At 42.3% G+C, this 25,195-nt stretch overlaps 1 protein-coding gene across 1 annotated transcript in view; it reads left to right on the forward strand.

The window, feature by feature from the left end:
* The first annotated feature begins 1,809 nt into the window (after positions 1–1,809).
* pitpnm3 (PITPNM family member 3) overlaps positions 1,810–25,195 on the forward strand; it is an 88,574-nt gene continuing 65,188 nt past the window's right edge. The window contains 2 exon segments of the mRNA XM_048264695.1: positions 1,810–2,260; positions 17,153–17,248. Of these exon segments, the coding sequence (XP_048120652.1) occupies positions 2,236–2,260; positions 17,153–17,248 (121 nt within the window). The 5' untranslated portion in view covers positions 1,810–2,235.

The following is a 25,195-nucleotide window of genomic DNA, read 5'->3' on the forward strand; positions in this document are numbered from 1 at the left end:
CTGTCTTTCTGCCTACTTTGGCCCATGGGCTATTTATTTTTGGTTGCTCTTACTAGAATTTCAATGCAAAGTCTTGGGCCAGAATTGTTTTGTCATTGCCCTTCCTGACTGGAACAAATAGTCTGTCTCCCTCGTGGATTGTAGTACTGCATCGCGGCTGCTGCAGAGAGATTAGAGAAGAGGATATATGCCTCAGGACTTTGGTTCTGTCCATATCCATTTAAGGGTGCTTGTGTAGGGAATGCATTTGGGCTTTCTTCCTGCGATCTCATAGTGACTTCCTTCATAACTGGTTTTGTTAGCCCAATAGACTGAACACTAGCCTTGTGTGGTCAGATGGTGATATCTTGCTAATTGGACATATGTCTTGTAAGCATGTCTGCATTGCTCGATGGAGTTAGATAAGACTACATTTGTAGAATGTCATGTTTTTTTGTGGCTTGTTTGTAAGCTTTGAAGTGCTTTGACTGAACCCAACCATTGATTTTAACACACATAAAACCAAACCTTGGTATAGATTCTTTAGGGGGGGGAGTCTAAATATGACTGATGTGGTATTAGGGGTATTGAAAATTTCTGTCAATATAGCTTTTTTTTTAAGTATATTAGCTGTGGCAAGTTTTCTGAAAGAAATCAATATGTTATAATAGATCTCTGAGACGGTGTTCTCCATTCAACAGTCCCAAGCTGTGCTGCCTACAAAACGCAGATGGGCAACAGAATCGGCCTTGGCACTCATCGCATTGATTGTGTGTCCTTATACTCTCGGCAACCCTGTGAAGAAATCAAGGATGGGGTGCTGGTAATTTACTCGAAATGAGTGTAATGACAAAACAATCTGACTAACCATTTGACTTGAGCTGCAACAATGAATCGATTGGATACCAACTATTGATTGCTAATTATTCTATGTTAATTATTAATAATTATTCTATGATAAGTATTACTATAATTGTTTTTTTTTTTCTTCAATTTATAATTGATTTTTATTTTTCTATTTCTTTATCCCTCAATGTCAGTAAACTTAATATATTTGAGGTGAAGACAAAAGAAGACTTTTGAGGATGTCATTTTGACGTTTTGGAAGCACTTGTTGCCATGTCTCACCATTTTCTGTCATTTTATTGACCAAACCACTGCTTGATTAATCCAACATATAAGTAACAGATGAATAAACATAGACAATAATCATTGTCACTCTACATTTGATCAATAATACTTTGGCTTTTGGCACAATGCAGTGCATCCATGTTTTGAGTAACTCAGTCTTGCAGGCTATGAAAAGATGGATAAGAAAAAAACAAGTGGGAGGTTTTCTTACAAAAAAATAAAAAGTTCAACACCCAACCTTCATCTTGGTCATGTACGGTAGCCTATGTTGTTTCATGAAAGAAGAGGATTGGTCTGTGGAAGACCAGCAATGAAACAGAGCTGCAGCACAACACCAGTAGGCGACAACAACAAAAAGCTATCTGTAGTCAGCAAGTGTATCTGTGGGGGATAATGACTGTCCGGTTAATCTACTCAGTTTACTTATTGGAGTGTTCACATCTCACATCACAAGATATAGCATATAGCACACCCTCCCTCCCCTTCCATGCCCACCTCCACCAAGACACTAGTAGCCTAGTGATCAACTGAAACGAATCCACATGGACACTTAAGCATCCTAAATGCAATAGAAGTGGGTGTTTCAGTCGTAATATTCTACCAGTAAGACTGAGTCATAAAGTCCAAGACACCACATTACCAGTTCCTACTTAAAATCTCGTAATTGACTCGTGACATATTTTGACGTAAGCCAAGCGAAGCAGCTGAGAAATACCAAACACGAGAATATTTTCAGTAGAGATTGTGCAAGAGGGACGTCTGTTCAGATATGCCTCAGAAGTACACCACTGGAGGCAGTCAAACATTAGACCTTGAAATTCTTGTCCTACAGTTAAACAGGGGAGGGCATCAGAAAAGTCCGCATAAACAGTATGCCTGAAGTCTAGCTAGTTTTGTAGAATACATGTAGTCTTCATGGGTCTGGAAAACGTTGTATTCAGGGACTGCCGCATTATAAATGACACGAGTGGCATAGCAACCCTTGGCTTTTCTCCGTTGGTAGGAACGAAGGCTTCAAGGAGCAGGGACTAGGGAGACTGAAGAAAAGACAGCTGTGCGGTCTAAACTCAGTGAAAACACGCGCCACAGTGCTCATTTGCCTCTTCTGCGAGGCGCGTACAGAGGATGGCGAAAGAAACAAGAGGGAAAGGTAAGTTACATGTTTTGTTCGGCTTTTATAAATATTTTTTTCTCAAAATGTATCACATTAACAGGTAGCATAACTCAGTCTGCCGCGCCTGTTGTCTTTTAAAGACACGCGTAGTTCACGCGCCTAGCAATCTGTTGGAATGCGTAACATATAACCAGAAGTATTGCGAACAGAGCCCACAGTTATATTTTGGTAAAGCTGTATGACGCAATTCATGTATCAGTCCTCTCTCCAGAAATATTACGACTTTACACGCCACATTTCCGATAAAAATCAACGGAAGCAATGTCTATAAGCCGGTTGGCATGCGTTTCCTGTTGGGTAAACTTGTAACCAGCTTTGCGTATTCTGGGTTCTGTCAAGCCAGGCAGTGCATTCTCTCTGTATTTTGTGACAGCATCGTTCATTTTCAGTTTTTTAACACATGCATTTACGTGTATGGTATTCTGACACGATTTGAGGTGCAGTGAATAGCTTATTTGGTGTAAACGTGGATCATCTCCATCAACTCACCAGGAATCTCAATGCTGCATTGACAAAGAAACTTACCAGTGACCTTGAGTAGTACCGCCCTGTAGGATGTAAATAGCCGGGTGTGCAACGTTGTGTTATTTAATAGTTATGGTTTGCCTTAATGCCATTGTTAACGAAATGCAGATGCATAGGTGACTGTTTGGTGTGTTTTTCGTAGTCTGTAGTTTTTGGTGAGAATGGTTGTAATGGTCAGATCCTCACAAATCAAGAGTCAAGCATCAAGCACTCGTTTATTAAGTTGTCTCATTTGTGTTGGTCGACTCCTTTGCATGTTTTGCATTGTAGGCTATCGTTGTGTAAGCTACTCACCCAACATGAGAGGACTTGCCTTGGGTAAAAAAAAAAAGAAAATCAAGTTTTGATTCCTGGAATATGTAAGCATTAATATCAGAAAGCTGATATGATGCAGTATTGCCAAAATATTATTGCAACAATGCAAATCATATGTATACTGATCCACTCTTACTGACATATCCATGGAATTGACTGAACTAAAACACATAGGCTACAGAACATGCTTTTAGGTTTACGGTTTAGGTTAATGTTCCTGTAAATGTATTGATAACATCATTCTATCTCTTATCACTGTGGTGTGGCTCAATGAGTCTCCTGTATTTTCAGCCACCACGACCATCTTCATTATCACTGCTGTGTAGCCCCAGCAATCTCCCTACTTCATTGGGGATGTATTGATTGTTGAGAGATGCTTGTGTGGCTTGTAAAATAGTGTGATAAAAACCGTTAAGCCATAGGAACTGCCAATTTCTTAAGACTAACAAACATTTTATATACACATGTGTTTTCCACACTGAAGTGATAATATGATGTCTCTTGCAAATTGGTTGAGATTAATATTAAAGTTAACTCGTTCAGCAGATGTTGCTATGAACAGTATATTCTTAGAGCCATTTCCTTTTTTGCCAAGCACCTGGATCAGACAAAATCCCCTCTGTGTTTGGTTTATTTTCTATTAGCCCAGAGATGTTTTCATGTTAGCGCATCTTTTCTTTGCAAAGCTATGCCAATTAGATACAGCGTTTGTTTGAAGTGAGGTTTGAAGCATTATGAGCACTAATGGGATAAGATGTTGATCTTTTTCATAGAGCAGCCACAGTTAATACTGTTATACTGTGAAACTGCAGCACGGCACCACAACTTTAAATTTAACAGAGGCGGAGCGCCATCGCAAACACATGTTCACTGACTTTGAATCAATCTGTGGATGTTGTACACCACGCCATTAATTCCACCATATTGCACTAGTTATGCTCATTGCTTAGACATATGGGGGCTGGAGTGCCCAGTTCTTCAGCTCCAGCTTTTCATGTAAAGTGACCTCTCACTCAATGCCACTGACAACATGTAGGAGAATAATAGGCTACTCACTTGTCATTATAAAAACAAGATTTCTACTGCAGTCTATTCTAAGTCCAGTGAGAGAGGGAGGTAAAGAATGGGGAAAGGGGAAAGAGGAAGGAACCACAGGGACCAAATGTGCTAAAAGGCTTTGAATGTGGGGTTTTTTACAGAGCAAGTGTTATAAAATAGTGAGCTTCCTGTTTTCCTCCAGATGGCTTGACATGAAAGTGATTTTGAGGAAATATCTGTAACAGTGCCATCCAACTTTTCAATGCACACAAAAGGGGAGGGGAGAAATCTCAGCATGAGCCTGTCTCTCTCAGCCCCTACATCATATCAGCTATATTAGCCCTTCTACACAATCTGGACTGTGGTCATAACATCTACATCTCATAACTTATTTCCTGTTACATATTGTTCTTAAAGTATATTCTTTTTCCTGTTTATTAAGCAATTCTATTATGTTTACATTCTTGTCTTTTCATAGTCATAATTAATATTTAATAACAAGCAAAGGTATTACACTGTTCAATCCCTGCACTCTTCACTTTTGCATTACCACCATTGCACACACTCTACCATAGCACGTTATCATGGTCAATGCATCACATGGGGAGTCCATACCAGACCTTTGTAATCACTTCACATGCTCTTTAATTTTTACATTTCTGTGATTGATTTTTATGTGTGAGATGTATGTGTGTATGTGGGTGTCTATCTATCTATCTATCTATCTATCTATCTATCTATCTATCTATCTATCTATCTCAGTGTAGCCTCTCCTTACGTATATTTTTAACTTGTCATACATTGCCTGTACAGCTCAAATGCTGGAGATAAGAAGTGAAATCATATTTGTGTGTGCTGCTATTGTAGGCAAACAGTAGCCTAATGTTAAAAATTATTGAGGACTCATCTGAAGGATTGTCTCTAATCCTCTCATTTGAGTTTGTCACAAATAAACTAGATTGTATTTACTATACTTATTTGTCAGGCTTAATAAAGAATGTCTGGCTTTAAGATTTATAGATTTAATATTTTTGTTTGTAACATAGTGTTGTAAGTAAAACCTCCTAAATATGCAGTTGTGCAGTGGTGACGGTACAAGCCTGGGCTCCAAACATATTTGTTTTCTCTTTCTGTAACCTTTAATACATTCTGACTTGATGTATGCTTCCATCCAGCCTACAGTCATGGAGCAATACAGCTGTCATATCTCACCGATTCCAGCACCAAGTGAGGAAATTGTTTTATAATTGCCTTGTCTCAGCAGGCATATACAGCTCTGTTTTCTTTTCCCACACCTGCTTTGTGGCTTTGTTCAGATAATGCATTTTTCTTCACCAGAGAGGAGTCAGTAGTCAGAGTTGCAGTATATGTAGGATATCTCTTTTTAGCAAAATAAAACCATGAAGTGGCACAACATTGTTGGTTGTGTTTGCTGAGGTTTATATAGGCACATTTGAATTGAGTGATTATTGATTAATAATCAGCAGAGTGCTTTCCTGATCCATTCTTTCATAATATATCCTTCGGTAAATCATATCTAGTCATATCATATCTGGTTATTTTTACCTTCACCCTATCACATAATTACTGTCAACTTGATTATTGTTTTACCATATAACACTGTTATCCGAGATTTCTCTGATCTTTCACAATTCTTTCACTGTCTATTCTTCATGGATATCATTATCCATATTTTGTCTACATCTGGCTTTAGACATAGTTATGACTCTGTGTTGTTCAAAGATATGTTTACTAGCCATTACCACTCCCCCTGTCTTCACTTTGCAGTGATTCTATAGTTGTACTTGCTTTGAATCAGGTGCATATCACTCCAGCTCTCTTAAATTTCATGAGGTGGGGAAAGGATTGTTTAGTTCACGCCCAATATGATTGCACTAATTTGTCCAATGGTTTCTTTTTGAGTGTGGTGCTATAAATAGCTCGGTGTGTGTGTGTGTGTGTGTGGCAGTGACGGACAGCAGGTCTTTGTTCTCCCCTGACCCAATAGTCCTGAAAGCCAGTGTGCTGCTTCATCGTGCTGCCTGTTGCCCAGCACCCTTGCTTCTGTCTGTCAGTCTGTCTGAGGATCTCCACAAGGTGGTCCTTTTGCCGGGGATACGTCTCTGCATGCTTGTGATAAATCTTGCTGCCGTTTGGATTGCGTCAACATTTCGTACAAGTCTATTGTCTACTTTCAGTGGCACTGCATTCTAGTAATACCACTGGTCCCTCGAAAGGTACAAGTGTTAATTCATAGCACTCACTTAAAATATGGGATTGCTATGCTAATAAAACACCCACAGCACGAGGACATTGAGCTGGTAAATATTTCCATTACATTTCACATTCCTGTGTTTGCCCAGTTAGGTATTAATGGCAAAGTGGCATTCCAACTGAGGTCTGTGAAAGTGATGTCAGACCATTGAGCAATGTAACCATATTGTATACAACCCTGTAGGTATTGCTGTCATTATTTGCTCAAATGTTTGGTTAGCATTCTAGTCATGATGTAACCTTTGGGCCTGAAGAGCAGTCTCAGGTTAGGTCAGGGATCTGCAGCAGACTTCCAAGTGATAAACACCATGCTCTCACAGGGAGTGAATTTTGTCTGATTTACCATATACTGTCATGCTTGAACTTCTGTTGATGGTTCCAGGGAGACCATTCTTTGGCTTTGTGCTGCAATCGGTGTGCATTCCTCTCATGTGCAGCTCAAGCATCTCATCGTCTCCCCTCCTTTCCCACTCTAGCAGCAAGGGTGAATACAACCCCCTCTCCCAGTCTTCAAGAGAGGGACCTAATTGCCTCCCTCCGTGAGCCCTTCACCTGCCCAAGGCTGTTTTTGTTTAGCTTCCTGTATATACTCATCCCACCCTCTCCTCTCTGAAAGCAGCTTCTTCCACCCTGACGGCCTCAACATAGCAACCCAACTAGGGCTGGGTATTGTTTGGGTTTTATCCGATACCGGTGCTAAACTGATAATTTAAAAAGTTACCGTTGCCTAAATGGTGCCTAAACCAGTCGTTTTAAAAGAAAATTGCACAAACCAATGGTCGAATAGGGCACAGGCGGAATATGTTAGCCAATATGTTAGCCAGTGTTTCCCATACATTGACTTATTTGTGGCGGCCCACCACAATATCAACACTGACCACCACACAATGATTTTTCCAGGTTGTACTAAATTGTACTTAAATCTGGTTAGCATCAGTACCATGCTGCGCTAATTTGTTAAAAACTGTTGCATTCAAGTTAACTCTACAAACCTATCACCAAAAATAGAATTAAGTTATGTGGGAAACACTGTTAGCTATCATAGCTGTGGGCTCTGGTGCTATCAGAGCAAGTGTAATTAAGAGACTTAAGAGATTTAACAATATTACACCAGAGGGCAGATATTTAAATAAACAGCTGGGGGTTTGAGTGGCACCAAAATGAGACACCGGAATCCAACTTGTCATTCGGTCCTTGTCATTCGATCATACTACTGTTCATGTCGGCACTGGTGCCATATTGGAGCTGGGTTTTGGTACCCAACCCTAAATCAAGATGCACCCACTAGTCAGCCAAAAGTCAACACCCTACACATCAGACCTCCTCTCACACGTCTACACATGAAAAAGACTATTGGCCCCTTCTTGAGCCCCTCTCTCCCTCTCATCTTATTGAATTGGTGGTGTGGGAATGCAATTTGCGCACGTGCCGGTTAGCATATGCGGCACAGGCGTTTGCAATTTGCCGCCTCGATGAGGTGCCAAAGGGTTTATCAACAGCCCATATGCCGAGTCGAGAGCGAATCCCCTTTGGCGAGGAGCTCTTAAGGGTGTGTGTGTGGGTACGCGCGCAAACCGACGACAAAACGTGACACAAACGCTGGGGAAATTCACTGCCTTTCCCTTGACACCCCAGCATCTCTTATTATTTTTTAAAAGCTGCTCTAATTAAATCTTAATTGTATGTTGCAGTTTGATTAAATGATTTTGGATACCTCTAATTATCCCATCAAGTGTGCACCGGGCCTAGAATCTGTTTTGGTGAATCTATGTGCACCTTTGGCCCGCAGGAGAAGCGTGAGGCTTTTGTGTGCTAAGATGAATGGGGAAGTTGTGTGAATGCAGTAGCGCATGTGTCTGTGAATCAGAAAGACATTGGTTGAGCTTTGACTGGATCCATAATGTGATGCTGTTACCAAACAGAATCTTGGCATAGGAAGAATAGCTTCTATATTTTTTTGTTATAATCAGGTGAAGGTCGGAAAAAACAGTGCAGTGTGTTATAGATTTGTTGAGATATATAAGATCAATAGTCTAATAACCACGTCCATGCTTCAGAGAGTAATGCTCCCTGTTGTCACCCTCTCAGTGGTTTTATGTTACCAATCTAATGTGCACATGTGTTCATTCTAATCACCATCATAGTTATATAACATCAGAAAGATTGATATGCAGCTTAAGATGTCAAGGACATAAAATACATGGATTCTTCAAGTAACATGAGATGTTTGGGGCTTTGGAAAGCTAACACCTGTGCTTGTGCTGACGTGGAATACAAATGTAAGGTAGCTGTGATTCTGCTGTCTTGACTGGCTGGAATGTCACATGATCCTGTTACATACAGTATTTGTGTGATTCAAATATTCATAAATTTCACTAGCAACATTGATTAGTATCAAATTATAACAGCTAAATGAATGTTCAGTTCTTAAGGAGATAACAGTGTGTTACTGCAAGCAAAGCCTTCCTGAAGGACAGGTTACAGGTAAACACGCCCCCTTTCCCAACATGAGAAATAGGACACTAGATCCAAACGCCTAGGGCTTTGCAAAGCAACACATGGGAAGGAGTGAGAGTGAGCCAAGGTTTGGCCAAGCAAAGACTAAACTCTCATGTTGACCTTTTAGGTGCACCAGATTGTCTGTAGGCATCAATGTTACAGAGACCTGATGGATTTTAGAGAGGCACTCAGTGATGAGCTGCCAACAGTTTTCACTTCGGAAGTCTCACATTTCGTACAGTAGAACCCCACCCCCGCCCCATCTAAACAAGAAGGAAAAGGGAGAACGAGAGAGAGAGAAAAAAGTTTAACTATTTAAAGAAACTCAGTTACTCAGCCGCAGCATGCCAACTTGCCCAGCTGGTGAGGTTGAGCCACCATCTGTCCATCTGGGCTTCAGAAGGGATCTCTTCCTCCCTTTGTCGAGAAGAGGGGGGCGCAGTCTGCGTGCGGCTAACGTGCAAATGAGAAAAGCGAGGACGGCCTGAACGGCTGGCTAAGTGCGAGGTGGAGGACCGTGGGAGGGAGGGAGAGTGCCACGGCGAGATTGCCTGAGGAGAGTAGAGGAGAGGCGCCAGTGTCTGGAGGAGATTATGTTTTTGATGAAGAGGCCTGTCTCTCAGGGGCCTGTGCATTTGGGAGTACTCCAGAGAGAGGATGCAGTGCGACAACCGCTTACTCTCCCTCTCTCTCTGTGTGTGTGTGTGTGTGGGTGTTTGTGTGCATGTGCGTGTGTGTGTGTAAGTATGTGTGATAGAGAGAGAGAGAGAGGATGTGTGTGTGTGTCTGTTGGTGTGCGTGGATGTGTGATAGCAAATATGTGTAGGGAAGAGAGACTGTGTGTGTGTGTATATGTGTGTGACGAAGACAACAATGTGTTGGAGCCCCAGCAGTAGCGTTGGTCTAGTCTCCCTCACACCCACACTGTGATTTGCAGATCTCTGGAGAAAGTCACTTTCATGTAAAGTTTGCTCTGCCTTGTTTGCCTAGATGCAGCTCTGAATGCAGATGCCGTGCTTTGTCTTATTGGTGCCCAACAGAAACGACGAGTGCTGTGATGTTTATAATTATGATCTGGGTATTCTCAAAGATTGTGGATCTTTGAGTCTCGCATAGTAAAACATGTTTTGAGTGAGCTGAGTAAACTATTAGATGTTTATGTACTCAAAAACGATTAAAAATAAGGGTTATGGGTAAACCAATTATAATATTCCTAGTGCAGCAAGAATTTGTCGCTGTATGTATTGACACATCGTTTGTCACAGCCGAGCGGAAAGGACATAAGGCTGCATTTTTAGCACGTCCTGCAGAAAAAGCAGAAGAATAATGAGTATACAGGGCAACAACAAAGACGTCGTTCACATCACCAGAGGGGCTCAATAGATAGCAGGAATTCATATTTTGTCGGAGTCAATACCATGTCACCCAGAGAGTTCGTTTAGACTGTGTGATGGCAGCCGGATTCCACCCACTGTTTTCTTCATCCTCCACGCAGTTTTTAGAATCGGGAAACCTCACTCTCGGTCTCATTTTTTTATTGTTGTGTATTCAGTCGTGTCTTTGGACGAAATGATCGATTGTTTGATTAAACATTTTTACTTTTGGCCCTGGTCTTTGTCGCTCCATTAATATTGACACAACTCGCATTACTCTAGTTTTGCCCTGTTGTTGACTCTTGAGGAGCAGAGAGGCTGTTGATAAAAGGAGGTCTAACATCCAATGGACAGCTATCCATGAAAGGCTACTGGTCACTACGGTCCTTTAGATACATTGAGGTGGAAATAGGAGAGCATGCACTGTCCTTGGTCAGATCAGATGTGGGGCAGTTTAAAATCTGATGCCTTTCTTTCAGCCACTGTCAAAAAGTGTGGGGGAATCAAGAAGTGAAGGGATGGCTCGAGAAAGGCTCCGCACCTCATTGAGGTATGACCTGTGCCATGAAGTGTGCCCAGGCCTCCCTTGAAAAAGACATGTAAGATCTCAGTGAGACTAACCTGATAAAATAAAGGATAAATTGAAAAAGTGCACCATAAAAAATTGAAAAGTGCACCACAGTGTCACAGCAATCTCCTGAGATCTGGCATTTGCTAAAGTACCTACTTTAGAACCCTGGGGTCCAGTCAAACTCCATGCTCAGAAGAAGTATGTTGACTGTTGACAGTTTGCATTTGCGGTCTGTGTTTCTAGGGTAGACTAAAGACTTCATGACTCATTTTAGTAGAGAGTCTGGAGAGTCTCTGATGTATGGAACTTTGATTGGCGTCTCCCCCTCCAATTTCAGGAACGAGCTCCATGAAACAGCATGTATTAAGTTAATCACTACACATACCATTCCTGAATCACTGCACTGCGTGGTTTCACAGGTTAACTGTCCACTGCTTCAGGAGACATTGGAGTTCATTCCAGGAAGGTACCATGACACCTGAGTGAGTAGTTAGCCAGATACTCTGAATGCCATAAAGAAGGAATGACACCTGTTAAACTCACCTTATATAAAGTCTTTATAGTAATTTAACCCACCAAGGCCATTGGGAATGTAGTGTAACTGTTGTACACTTTAGACTTTTTGGAACACTCATTAGGTTCTAGTCTATTGGCAGGTGTACACTTTAGGGTGAAGCATGCTGCAAGGCGCTTTGGCTAACGTCAATTACTGATGGATAGGCGAATAAAAGAGAGAGAGAGAGAGAGAGAGAGGTTGACTGCAAAGCCTGCCCACAGAGAAAAGTGATACGCAGGTCAAAATGGTACAGAGAGGATATTCTCCCTGTTATTCTCTCTCGCTGCGTCTGGCACTTGTTCTCTCTGTCTCTCACACTCACAAAAGAAATTTGCCAGATTGTGTGATTTGCAGGAGATTGTATATAATTTGCGGGCGTCTGAGCCGCTAACAATATGTCGGAGGTCTCTCTGAGGTTCCTATAGAGGAGGGATATCTGGGTTCATTGCAGTGACAGAGGTGATTTAGTCTGGAGGTGCTTTTACAGTCAAGCCTAATATATTGTTTTTGCTCTCTGAAGATTAGACTGATTAAACACATTGTTTACAAGACAAACAAAATATAACACACTGCAAATGTTTGTGTTGAGAGTAAACATAGGCTACCATGACAGTTGTAAAATGCATGTGATAAGAACACTGAAAGACTGAAAGATCATATTCAAATTAAAGGAAAACTTTGATTTGATCTTTATCTCTTAAAGGTGAGAAGCAATTTTGTGTGTTTAAGTAAGCAGAGCAGCTCATTCCAAATCTGTCTGAGAAGATTATTACACTGTAGCAGGCCCCAGTCTTATTGGAAAGTCAGGAAGGTTAGTGCATGAGTCCCCAAAGACTAAAGGACTTGAACCTCATTTATCTAGAAGTGAAGGAGGTGGATTTGATGTAGTCTCTCCACTTATTCTTTAAATGTGCTCTTTCTATGAGTACCTGTGACTTCACAGGATCACACATTTGACTCCCATGGAGCACACATAAGCTACTGATGTATATCTGCACAATCAGTCGCTCTGTGTAGAACTGTACATTTGCCTTTAACACTGGACCGTAATGAGGTCCACAGGTCCAACAATTAGAGTCAGCAATTAGAGCGCCATTAGACAGTTTCTTGAAAGCATGTGAACCCAAAGCTGAATTTTAACACTGATTCACAGTCTGATCGTGATGCTGTGGAAAAGCAGCAGACTGAAACTGGCCCTAATTGGAATGATGGCAAAGTGTTAAGCCTGTCTAAATCAAATTTAATACATTTGCTAAGACAATCTGCTGCTTTAACAAAATGGTCGAGATCTTAAAGCGACAGATGAAATAATTGATATTTTGCCCCTTGATGTAAGCCTATTCATTCCTTGTTCAACCTCATCCAATCTTTTTTTCATACCCTTGAAGTTGTTCTTTCACACCTTTTAAAGATTCCTCAATCTTCCCCAACCTTTCAAATAAGTCCTTTCATCTCAGTCAAAACTTCAGCCATCACTAGCCGTGCTGGCTGTTTCATTAGCTGCGGTTGCGCAAGCCTCTGGAGGATTTATTAGGTGCTTAATTTCTGTTGCGTCTGCTTTGGTTAACAAATGAAATACACATAAGTGAGGAACCACTTTAGATAGTTTGTAAACTGTGAGTTTGTAGTCCAAAAGGTTGGCAGCTCAGTTACTAAGCAGCCATCAGGCAGGGGGCGGAAACGGAAGTCCTCCCCTTGGTGTATTCAACGCCATTTAGCACAAAGACAGTACTCAGTTTGTCAAAAATTGACTAAATGTGTCATCGTTCTACCCAATCAATAATGTTACATGTAAGGGATAATGTATAGAACGCCGGTCATTATTGGAAAATAAGTCCCGAGGGGTCTTGTTTTGTCCTGAAGGGACTTCTTTTACGATAATGACCGGCGTTCTATACATTATCCCACTTATTACACGGCTACTTACCTAAACAAAAAAATTACTCTTTACATTTATTTGTTACCGTTTCATCAAGGCTTTTACTGAGAAATAAATAGTTCGCAACACACCCTGAACTTGAATCAAACATTCTTTAGAACACAGCTGATCAACCGTCTGCTTTTTGAACGAAGTTCCATTGCAAGAAGTGACCGGACTACTTGTGGAGTGATATGAAAGACGTGAATAAGTAGCACAAAACCCATTTTCCTTGACAGCGGTCTGGAAGAGCCGTGTAATAAAGTGCTATATAGCACATTCCGGGCATGCACCTACAATGTCAGACACTTTATTCTCTGTGTTATAATCTGTGTCATTGTAGCATCAAATGAGTTTGAAGCATTTCTTTGAAGGTAGAGAACTGCATTGTGTTGCTGCCCAAACATTGATGGCTCAGATCAATACTCCCACCTTCCACACAGAAGTTATAATTCATGCATGAGAACTTTGCTTTTTGGCAGACTTTACACCTTGCCGACCATTTAAATAAGGGCCCTCTGAGTGGAGGAGAGTTATTTAATAACATCAGCACCCAATGCCTCAGAGTCATTAGAAGGGAGATATTCCATTCCACCCCAACATGGAGGTGAGATAGTGGTTGGTTGAAAAAGGCAGGTGGTCTTATTAATCTGCACCATGTCCTCAAGCAACTTTCAAAGATATTTTTCATGTCCTACTGCCATTTCTGTGACCATGCTGGACATTAGCAGTGTGAAACGAGGCAGTGGTGTGATCATGCTGAGACCATAACAGCAACCATAGAACACTGTTGGCCAGGTTGAGTGGACATGTTAAGAATACGTGAAATAGACTAGAGGTCTCTGAAATATGATTTAGAATATGTTTTAGAGGATACTGATATGGTAGTCAGAAGAGACTTCTGTTCTTGCAGAAAATCAATGCAACAGACAAGGCAGGGCTGACCAGATTATCAATCAGATGATCACACAACTGAAGGCCAAATCTGAACACACTCAAGTTTTAAACTGAGGCTGGATTCACTTAACCATATTCTTTGGATTATAGATTAACATCTTGAATGTTAATATAATGGAAGAAGATTTACAGCCTACGTATGTATGAACTGTAAGAAAATAAAAGAAAGAGTAGGAAAATGATCTGCAGAGAACTCTTTGAGAATGAAAACTGGAACTAAGAGATTTGTTTTGATCTTTGCTTTCATCATCTGAGATTAAAGACACCATTTGTCTTTCAGTCGCCTTTTTACTTTTCCTCCAGGAATTTCTAACTCATGCAAATATATTCCTCCACCATCAAAATCACAGTGTCCCTTTTCTCCATTTTGTTCTTGCATCAGTTATAGGCCAAGTCATGCAAGAATATGTTTGACTGGGAAAAAGACAAGATGAATGAGTCCAATTATGTGTCTTTCAGAAAAGCTGCTCTGGTTATTTTATCACCAGTCTTATTAATGCTTCACTGGATTCAGCCAATAGTACTGACCCCCCCAGGAAAAAGTTCTGTTTTTTTTTGTTGATAATCTTTTTATTTAGTAAAAACATAGCCTGGAAAATCCAGACCCTGGTAATCTAGAAAGATTAAGGGTCTGGCCACGAACAATGTAATGGCCCAACTCGAGGGGCGGCAACAAGCATACATTTAAAAATCTCACTGCACGCAATTTGATAACACTACACCATGTTTACTCTGAATGATTTCGGACTTCGACGCAATCAGATAACACTACGACCAATGTGTACTGTCCTCCAATGTTGCAGCGCTGTCTTCATCGGTTTAGCTGGTTCCCCGGGATATCGGGGTAAAAGTAATGTGCATCATTGCTCATTGCCAGAGTGTCTCGTAGAGACAATTCCATTGTGCTCTCGTGAGAACTCCAGGGATTTCCAGGGTAGTTGCAGTAAAACACACATTGGACAATATAAAATGGATAATCCTTATATTGTATTTATTGTTAAAATGAATCTTAGAAGTTGGTCACTCAATCAACAGTATGATTTCCACACAACAAATCATTTTATTTACCCGGCTAAAGGCCTATACATTTTATTTTGTCACTGAGTTGGCCAGGTTTTAAAGCATCTCAAGAGATTGACACATCCAAATTGTTGAATGTATCAAGACTGGAAGAGTTGGTGGGCTTATTTAGCTGTCAAGCTGATAGCAAATCAGAGGTGCTATTGTTAGATATTAACTGTCGAAACATTTGACCTGTGAATGTCTCGATACGCACATGGAAACCTCATTCATCCTGTAGCAGCGATGAGCAGTGCGGCACTGCGCAGGGGACAGTATCCAGGAGACGGCAAACAGCATGGGCAAAAGGTGCACAGTCTGCACACGGGTAATAGCAGCCGTGACCCCCTGCGTTTCATCAGGCGGAGAGACATGGTGTGTGTGTGTGTGTGTGTGGGGTCATGAAAACACATCCAGGAGCTCAGATCAAACACATCCAGCATGGGTGCTGATGGGCTGCTCTGGGAAAAAAATCTGGGTCTTGAAACCCACTCTCTCATCACAGATTAGCACTATTGTTGCTGTGTTCAGGTCACCTGCTATCTATGTGGGTTTACAATGGATTTTGGTGCTTGATGTTCTCTCTGATCTCTGTGAAGGACACATTATCTGTTGGCCAAGGGTGCCAAAATGTTTTTATGTACTGTAAGAGTATTATTCCTGGATTTCCAGGCCATAACCAAGCCCAAGCCCTTTTCACATGTTTCTGTCTATGGTTAGCAGAGTAATAATCTTGCCAACACAGGAGGGATAACCTGATTGTCATACTTATTTTATCGGTCATTCTGAACCAGAAGTTTCATGTCCCACCATATCCTCTTCCTCAAAGAGTTCATTGACCATATGGAATGACCAAAAGTAACCAAATATATGGGGGAATAACATGTCGCACAATGAGAGACAACGTGCCTTGTCACACCAAGGTTTTCAATTAATCTATTCTATATTGAATCTGCTCCAGTAGGGCAGAAAACCTTTATACAAGGGCCCCTATTTTTTACCGATTTGATTTCTGATTCTCTGTTAAATTAACTTTGAGCTTTTAACTCAGTGCCCATTGTTCACACATTGAGTTTTTTGTAAAAAAAAACTGAAATGTCTCTAAAGAGGAGATGAAGCTTTCCGCTGGCCTATAGTGCTTTTTAATTAGCACTAGTATTAGTATTAGTTACAGCCTTCAGTCATCAGGTGATAAGACCATTAACTGGGATATCAGCGGGGTCGAGCATCAGGTAGCTTCAGTCAGCTGGCTCCTTGCAGTCATCTCCATTCTTTCTTCCCTCCCTGTCCTTCTACCACTACTCCTTTCACTACACGTGGACTAATACTGGTATTATTTATTGGAGCCGTATTTATTGCCTTTCCAATGTATCTTGAATGTTGTTCAAATGGGCATCTTCGGATAAAAGCGTCTGCTAAAAGAATAAATGTAAATGTTTTTTTTTTGTTTATGGAAATGCTTTATTGTTATACTGCTCATAAGTCTCCCACTCATGAATTTAGATGTATTACGTTTTTAGTCTTTGGCTTGGGAATGATCTTCGTAGAAAAGGGGAGGGGGTGGGGGGTAGTGAGTGCTGATTTTAAAATTTAAAACACAGGTCTTCTGCCGGCTGTCATTTCTCATGCAGCCGTGCTGACGGCTACAAATTCCTCTTTTTTGGCAATGTCTTGGAAAGACAGACTCAATTTGTTTCTAAGGAACGTGTCCTGATTGCATGTCCTGATCATGGTGATTCTGCTCTGAGGTGTTAAGTCTTCTGTTCCCTCTGTCGTCCTGCAGCTGCCCTGCGCAAGCACAGCGCCTCCCACTGGCGGATGCAGAACATCGCACAGGAGTCTGTCGACAGCTCCGACGATGAGTTCTTCGATGCTAGAGGTTGGTATAAAAATGTTCCCTGCCTCTCTCTCTCCCTCCCCTCTCTCTCTCTCTCTCTCTCTCTCTCTCTCTCTCTCTTCTGCTGGGTTTTCATTCAGCTCTTTTGCCTATTTAAATGTATTCATGATAGTTCGGCTAAGGAAATACTGTGTGTATTTCTATCTATTGTGTTATGCAAATTTAAAATGGACATTCTTGTAATCAAGAAAAAAGTTATATACAGGTGTGGGAATCAAAACATAAGGGCAACGTTAAACTTTACCCGAAACATGTAAGTAGAAGTGCAAATAAAATGTAGACTTTAATCTCATTATTACCTTGCAAATTGAGAGGTAATCCATGCTCCTCTATGGAATATAAAGATTGTTTCAAGTGTTTCCAGTCAGGATTTCTTATTCAAATAATCAGATGTGTGTTAAAAAGTTGAATAGAAACTCAGCTTCTCTCTATCTCTCTGTCTGTATGTCTCTCATTCACTCTCACATCAGACATGATCTGAAATCGGAAAAAGTTCTGAGCCTAATGAAAGGCTCTTATACAGCAAAGTATGAAATTATTATAATGAAATATATATTGTCTTTGTGTGTGTGTGTGTGTGTGTGTGTGTGTTTTGTGTGTGTGTGTGTGTGTGTGTGTTTTGTGTGTGTGTGTGTGGTGGGGATACTATAAAGTACGAAAAGTTGCACTTTCATTCAGCCGGCCTTCTGCGAATAGTGACAGCCTGCCAAGGGAGGGATTCGAACCCGTCAGCATCCCTGCCTGCAACATCCATATTCTACCTCTCCGTCAGGGACTGTTTTTTGTCTGTCACAACACAAGACAAGGGCGAATGTAGAAAGAATCCCCCTGTAGTTTTCTCCCTGTTGCTGCTCAGCAAGGGTTGTGAACAGAACAGATGACTCGCCAACGCAGCCCTAGAAACACTCGGTTGCTCTTTTATGGGTATGTGTATGCGTGTCTGGTCTGTGTGTGTGTGTGTGTGTGTGTGTGTGTGTGTGTGTGTGTGTGTCTGGGTGTGTGTGTGTGTGTGGTGTGTGTGTGTGGTGTGTGTGTGTGTGTGTGTGTGTGTGTGTGTGTGTGTGTGTGTGTGTGTGTGTGTCTGTGTGTCTGTGTGTGTATGTGTGTGTGTGTACGCAGCAGACTTTCATTTGGGGAAAAAGAGAGTCGGTCGGTCGGTCGGTCATAAAGATTGCTCTGATCGGGTCTAGGCCAGGCTGAGCTGGGTGTGATCAGGGAGGGAGGGAGAGTGACAGCCGAGAGTGATGGATCGTGAAGGTCAGTCGCACCTCCTAGAGCAGAGGGGTTATCAGGGAGGGACTGACTGTCTGTGACCAGCATAGCAACATCGCCAGGCTCGGCGCTACGCTATATGCCACTACGCTATATGCCACACTATGCTGCAATCTTTCTCCAGCTTACATCCTCGCCAGGAAGCTCTTTTACTGCAATGGAAACGTCTTTGAAATAATAATGCAGCCAAGCTTTATATTGATCAGTAAGTCCCGCTCTGGCACTGACAGGGGTCATTATGTGCCTGCTCACACTGAGAGAAGATCTAAGCAAGAACAGCCATGACTCTGGACTAAGATGTCCCACAGCGAGTGACTGAGTGGCTGTGCACTGTGTGTGTGTTTGTGTGATGATCTATAGCAAATGTGTGTGTGTGTTTGTGGGATGATCAGCATGTGTGTGTGTGTGTTTGTGTGATGATCTATAGCAAATGTGTGTGTGTGTGTGTGTGTGTGTGTGTGTGTGTGTGTGTGTGTGTGTGTGTGTTTAACAGAGTGTGTGAATATCTATGATCTACGTCTGTATAGATTTGTCTGTCTTTGGCTGCAGTCTTTGCTGTCAGCACTGTAAAACATGCGTGCAAGTGTTGACATCAGGCTGTTATAGGGGACTGCTGTTTCACTGATGACCCTGTCACCAAGAGAGACAGGACATCCATTCACCACTTGGCCTCATCATAGCACCGAGCCGAGCTGCTTAAGTATAAGTACCCCAGAGTTTAACTGATAAACAGAGACTGCATTATTTATAGGGCCTATGGGCTAGTGTCCCTCTCAGGCCACTGTACAGTGTCTTCCCCTGGTGAGCATTGCTGTCAAACTAGCCTACTGGATGGGGACGGCAGAGAGAGAGAGAGAGGGAGAGAGAGAGGATTCAATGTAATCACTTATCCGCATGTTTCCACATCTATCTTTTATGGGACACGTTTCTCATTCATTCGTAATGAGACCTCTGCAACCTGGCCCCACGCCACGGGGAGTGAAATTAAAAGTCCAGGATGTTTGTGCTGAATAAAAATGGAGTGCGGGGAAAAAAGTGGCAGCCAGTGGCCTCCGTGCTTTCATGTCATCCTCCATTATGAGAGAGAGAGGGAGAGAGAGAGGATTCAATGTAATCACTTATCCGCATGTTTCCACATCTATCTTTTATGGGACACGTTTCTCATTCATTCGTAATGAGACCTCTGCAGACCTGGCCCTGGCCGCCACGGGGGAGTGAAATTAAAGTCCAGATGTTTGTGCTGAATAAAAATCGTGTGCGGGGAAAAAAAGTGGCAGCCAGTGGCCTCCCGTGCTTTCATGTCATCCTCCATTATTCCACCAGTGATTCCTTTGATTGCGTCGCCATTCACCAGCGCAGCCTCACTCTGACATCAATGGAGCCTCATATTCCGGTTCTTGATTGGTGCGTAATTTGGGAGAGATTTGTGTTTCGGCAGTCCAGGCAGACACTGAGTGACTGTTCACAGGGACGTGCTGACGCTGCTGGATCTGACCGACAGCGGAGGGAGTGGAGCGTCCAGAGATTTGTCCTTTTTTGTTTCTAGCGTTCTCGCACGAAGAAGAGGTAGGTTCTCTGGAACAGCCAGTTAGGCTCAGCTACAGCAGAGACAGTGACCTTTAAAGAATGCTGGACAAGTAAATAGAGCGCTCTGAAAATAGCTTCTTCATAGCTCCTCAGCTGATTTAGTTCCAGTTCCTCTCTTTGTAGTTCAAATGAATTTCTGTGGCAGCCTTTTGCAAAGGAACTCTTACACAGTAAAAGGCCAGAGAGCTAGCTTTCTCTTGGGCCTTGTCTTTTTCATAGTTTTTTGTGTGTTGTTTTGTTGTCTTGGATACTGCCTCCCTCCCTGGTAGGGGTTAGTAGCAGAACATCAGCTTGTTGCAAATACTATATACATTAGGGGCATGCTCAGGACTCTTTAGCTGTTGGTGAAGAAGAGTATATTTGTAATAGCACTGCTGGCTCAAGTGTCCTGAAAACAGATCCACTGGATAAAGAAATATTTGAGACAGTAAGAATAAAGAAAGAGTAAGTGTGAGAGACAGACAGAGAAGGAGAGAGTGAGTGAGACAGAGGGTTCTAGGGAGAGAGAGAGACGAGAATAACACAGAGTCAGGTTGGTTTATGCTTCACTCCCCTCAGCCCATCGCAGTGAGCCTCTAGGAGGTTTATTTATTCCGAGGTGATTAATGTCACCTCCCGCGCTGCAAAGCATGGGTGCACAATTCAGCCATGAAAATGTATTATACTGTCAGAATGACGGGATTTGCTAAATGGATGATCTGTTGGAGGATGTACAAGAGCACAATGTCCTGAAATGCATTGGCTAACTTTTAGGTTTTAGCTTTTTTTTAATTATGTATGTATTTATTTTACCCCATGTAACATTTCAACACTCGGCCTTTTAAACGGTAAAAGAACATCAGTTTATAATTTATAATCCCCGTAACAGTAAAATATAGTACTCTTGACTGTTTTGTTTTTGAAGGTCGCGCTGTTGTTTGTCTGCTGATTTGGATGCATTCCGACGGAAATCTCAGTTGGTTTTCCTGGGCATATCTCATCAGTATGTGTTGTTTTCCTGGGCCCATTTCATCTTGTATGTGAGTGTGTGTGTGAGAGAGTGACATCTTGTTTGTGTGAATGCATGTGTGAAATGCGTCTGTGAAATTGTGTTTTAATTGAGTTCAGTTTATCGCATACGTTGTGTGGAGATGTCTGAGTGTTTGTTTTTGTTGTATTAAGCCCTACTTGCATGTGTATTGTGGAGTGTTTTCTGTGTGTATGGGAGAGAGTGTCTGTCTGTCTCTCTCTCTCTGTCTCTCTCTGTGCAGGAATGTGTTTATATATCTGTAGGGGTTAACCTGTAGCACTTTGAGTTCGAAATGGAAATGTGTTATTATAAATGTATTATAATAATTGTTATTATAAGTATGTGGCTTTGGGTGTGTGAGAGACAGCACTGTTTTCTCACCTCCCCTGACCCGTGCCGGATCCCCTGTCAGAGGGGGGAGAGGATGGACTGTCAGTGAGGGGAGATGACCATGAGGGTGGGGTGTGGAGGAGTGCACTGGGGGGTGGAGCGCCGCAAATGGCGGCGCTGTGGCTGGGCCTTTGGCTGTCACACACACCCAGACCCCCCTGGGAAATGCCACCATTGTTTGATGGCCTCCATGCCCGCCACCACACTGTGGGCTGTGGCAGGGTGATAAGCACACTGTCACCGTCACTGTCACAGACCAGAGATGGCCAGTGCCTCTCCCATCTCCACAGCAATTAGGCCTGGAATTCCCATGCTGCTGGAATTCCAATGCTGTCAGTCCCTGTCGGCTCCACTAGAATAGCTGTAGGGAGAGTATGTTTGTGGGTTTGTCTAGGAAGTTGAGTGGTGCCACTAAAAGTTCAAATGTTTTGGCCAGCAACTGGAAGGCGAGTCATGAAATTAATGGATTACTATCCATATATGTAGATTGAGGTAATTTAATCAGCGTGAAAAAAATCTGATTAGATCCATGCGAAACAGTTATGACCGATACAAACTTTGAAACCAGCCCATTTTTCTCTGTGCCTAACATCCACATCTGTGAAGAATACATCAGAACACTTTTTAAGGCATAAATTAGCACTCTGTCTTTAGCAAAATATCTTTTCAGCCATCCTTGTAGAACTGATGAGAGCAGCTTCTATGCATCACAAGCAGTGTGTGCATAGATGTCACCCAGGCCTGCAATTTCTGGGCGTTGTTGAGCTGCGCTTGTAAGGGATCTGAAGTCATTGCTTTTCACATGGTCAGACACATTACAGGGGCGCCATGTGATGTGCTGGCCTTCTGTGGTGGCAATGCCGACCGCTGTGCCTTAATGTGCCATTTGTGCCCCCATTCCAACAGCGCAACCCTGAAGAACCACGGCTGCTCAGCCTTTCACTGCTATGAAGATGGATCGGCGTAATATACTCACCATGGAAGGGCTGGCCCCTGCCTGCTCCTGTGGATTCACCAGGCTATCTCTCTCTCTCTCTATCTCTCTCTCTATCTCTCCCTCTTTCTCGCTCGATCTCTCTCTACTCCTCCTCGGCCCTTCTCTCTCAGGCCATGTTTGCTTTGCCAAGGTCCATCTTCAGGTCTCCCGCAGGAAACGTTCCTTTATTTCTTTTCTTTTTTTCTCTGCTCATATACAACCTTCACACTTCATCCGTTGAGCGTGTGAGTGAGAGCGGAATCGGCCACAGATTTCCTGATGAATGAGCCAGAGTAAGGCTTAATCAAGCATATGCCGGTGACGCTCGGGGAATTTATGTCGCCTGCGTTGACAAATCTCCATCACATTAATCCAAGATCTGTTACTCGATGACATGAATTTCAACAAAGAGGGATAACTGATGGCGTGTTCCTAACTATATAATGTTTACAGAACCACTTGATCCTTCCCGCTGATTTAGAATAGCAATAGATTTTTCTCAGGAAATGGATTGCTTTTTTTTCACTGTGCATTATATTTTGCGAGAGTCATTTTAGTTCCATTACTAATTCATTAGCATGATGCTATGTTATAGGGCAGGTTCCTGACTTGTAAATTTATGCAACACTTTGTCTGCATGTTGATGATGTTGTGCTACATGCCCCTGGCTGGCAGGGTGGCTATGTTGTGTCTTGAATGCACAAGTACTGAGGTCCACAGCTCCACACTCCTCAGAGTGCTATATGTTACAAATGAAATCACAGCCTTTCCTCACAGTAAACAGAAATGGGACACTGCCACATAACTGTCTTGTAAACCTTATTATTTTTTAAGTGGTGTTAAAATGTCTCAGTAGCCCCAGTGTGGGTGTTAAGAGAACAACGGCTGCTGCTCCCTGGACTGCCTGCGTCTCTCTCAGCCTCCCAAACATCTCATCTGTGTCCTTCTCCCTAACCTCCCTCTGCACTGACATGACCTTTCAGGAGTTTTTGGTTTTACTCCATAATACTATTTGCTGTACATGCCATGCCAAATGCAAATCTCTCTCTCACTCTCCCTCTCTCTTTCTCTCTCTGGCACCCAGGCCCCTGGTTATTTTCATAGAATTTTCCTTCTATTTCCTGCTTCCAGATTTTTTTCCAGTTTCTTCACGTCGAGTTCCTTGTAGGCTTCAATTCATACCTCAGACTTGCCCCAGTTGCACCTCAGAATGTTGCCTTCTTTCCCTTTTGTTTATGCTTTTCTAATATTTTTGTACACATTTTCTTGGGTTTGGATTTAATAGTCCTTTTGCTTTTTTCTTCTTTTTTTCACTGTCTCTATTCATGTCTTTCAGTTGCTTGCTTTTTCCCTCATCTCTATTCATTTGCTGTTTTTCACCCCGTTTGCAGCTTAACATTTTCCACCTTCTCTTGCTTTCAACCCCACACCATAATAGCCACTTTCTTGTTCAGATCTCCAGGAGTTGATGGAAATGCAAACGCCACTCCAACCTCTTCGATGTTGTTTTTTTTTTGTTTTTTGTTTTTTTAAAGAAAGATGTGCAGATGTAGTGGGCCATTAACAGTACCTCACGCCATCGTCAGCATGTTATCCATTTTTACAAACAAACCCCAGACACTGCAATTAGTTGTGTATAGAAACTGGGTTGCTGAAATATTTTGCTGGTTCTTTTTTATTTGGGGGGTTGTCTTGCCAGAACAAGTTTAGCTAACAACGACAAAAACAAATCTTTTTCTATGGAAGTACATGTCTCTAACTGTCTCTGAGCTATACGTAATATCAGTTACATGTAGCACTGTTTGTCAGAACTTGTTTTGCTTTGCCAGCCGTGACCTCTCTGGAAGCTTTCTGCATTCCTTCTGTGTTGCGCTTGGTAAGTGACGGTGCAGTGTGAAGAGTCTGTCTCCTGAGTCATTATCAGTTTCACAATGGCATCCACTGTGTCATTGTCTCTAAGGAAATGAGCCAAGTCGCCTCGGCTCGGAAGAGACAGGCTTTGCGTGCGCTGCCATTGTGCGCGGGCTTAATTAGACAGCTAACGCTGATGGGGAGAGTCGTTTTAAGTGACGGGGAGAATACTGCAGGCTGCGCCATCAGTGCAGTGGTTTTCACTACTCTCCTCCTCCTTGCCCCCGCTCCTCCTCTCCTCCTCTTCTCTTTGTGTGTATTTGGTTTGTCAGTTGCAAGGACGTGCCGGCTCATCTCTGTCGAGATTGTTTAAAAAAAGGACAGCGGAATCTCCCCAACCTAAGAAAAGAAATCATCATTCCTCTTTTGCTTGTTTGAAAGAGAAGCTTTTGATCAGCGTGTCTTTTCCCTCTAATCCCTACTTCATTTAAACCTCTTCCCTGTCTGTCTCTCTCTCTCTCTCTCTCTATCTCTCTCCTCACGATTGTCGTGATATTTTATTTACTCGGCTAGTCCGATCATTGTCAGCTCCTTTTTTTTCATCCTTTCCTCTCTTTCAGCTTTAAACATGTTTTACACCACTGAGAACTGGCGTTCCTCTCCCCTCTGTGATGCTCTGTGATCAGTGGCAGGCCTTTTTTACTTCAGTCACTGGAGCTCAGTGTGTGTGTGTGTGTGTGTGTGTGTGTGTGTGTGTGTGTGTGTGAATGTGAATATGGTTGTGGTTGTCCTCATCTTATCTCTCCCCATCAGACCCCAAGGCTGATCATTATGAATCTTTCAG

The sequence above is a fragment of the Alosa alosa genome, chromosome 15, assembly GCF_017589495.1.
Source record: "Alosa alosa isolate M-15738 ecotype Scorff River chromosome 15, AALO_Geno_1.1, whole genome shotgun sequence".
Taxonomy (NCBI): Eukaryota; Metazoa; Chordata; class Actinopteri; order Clupeiformes; family Clupeidae; genus Alosa; species Alosa alosa.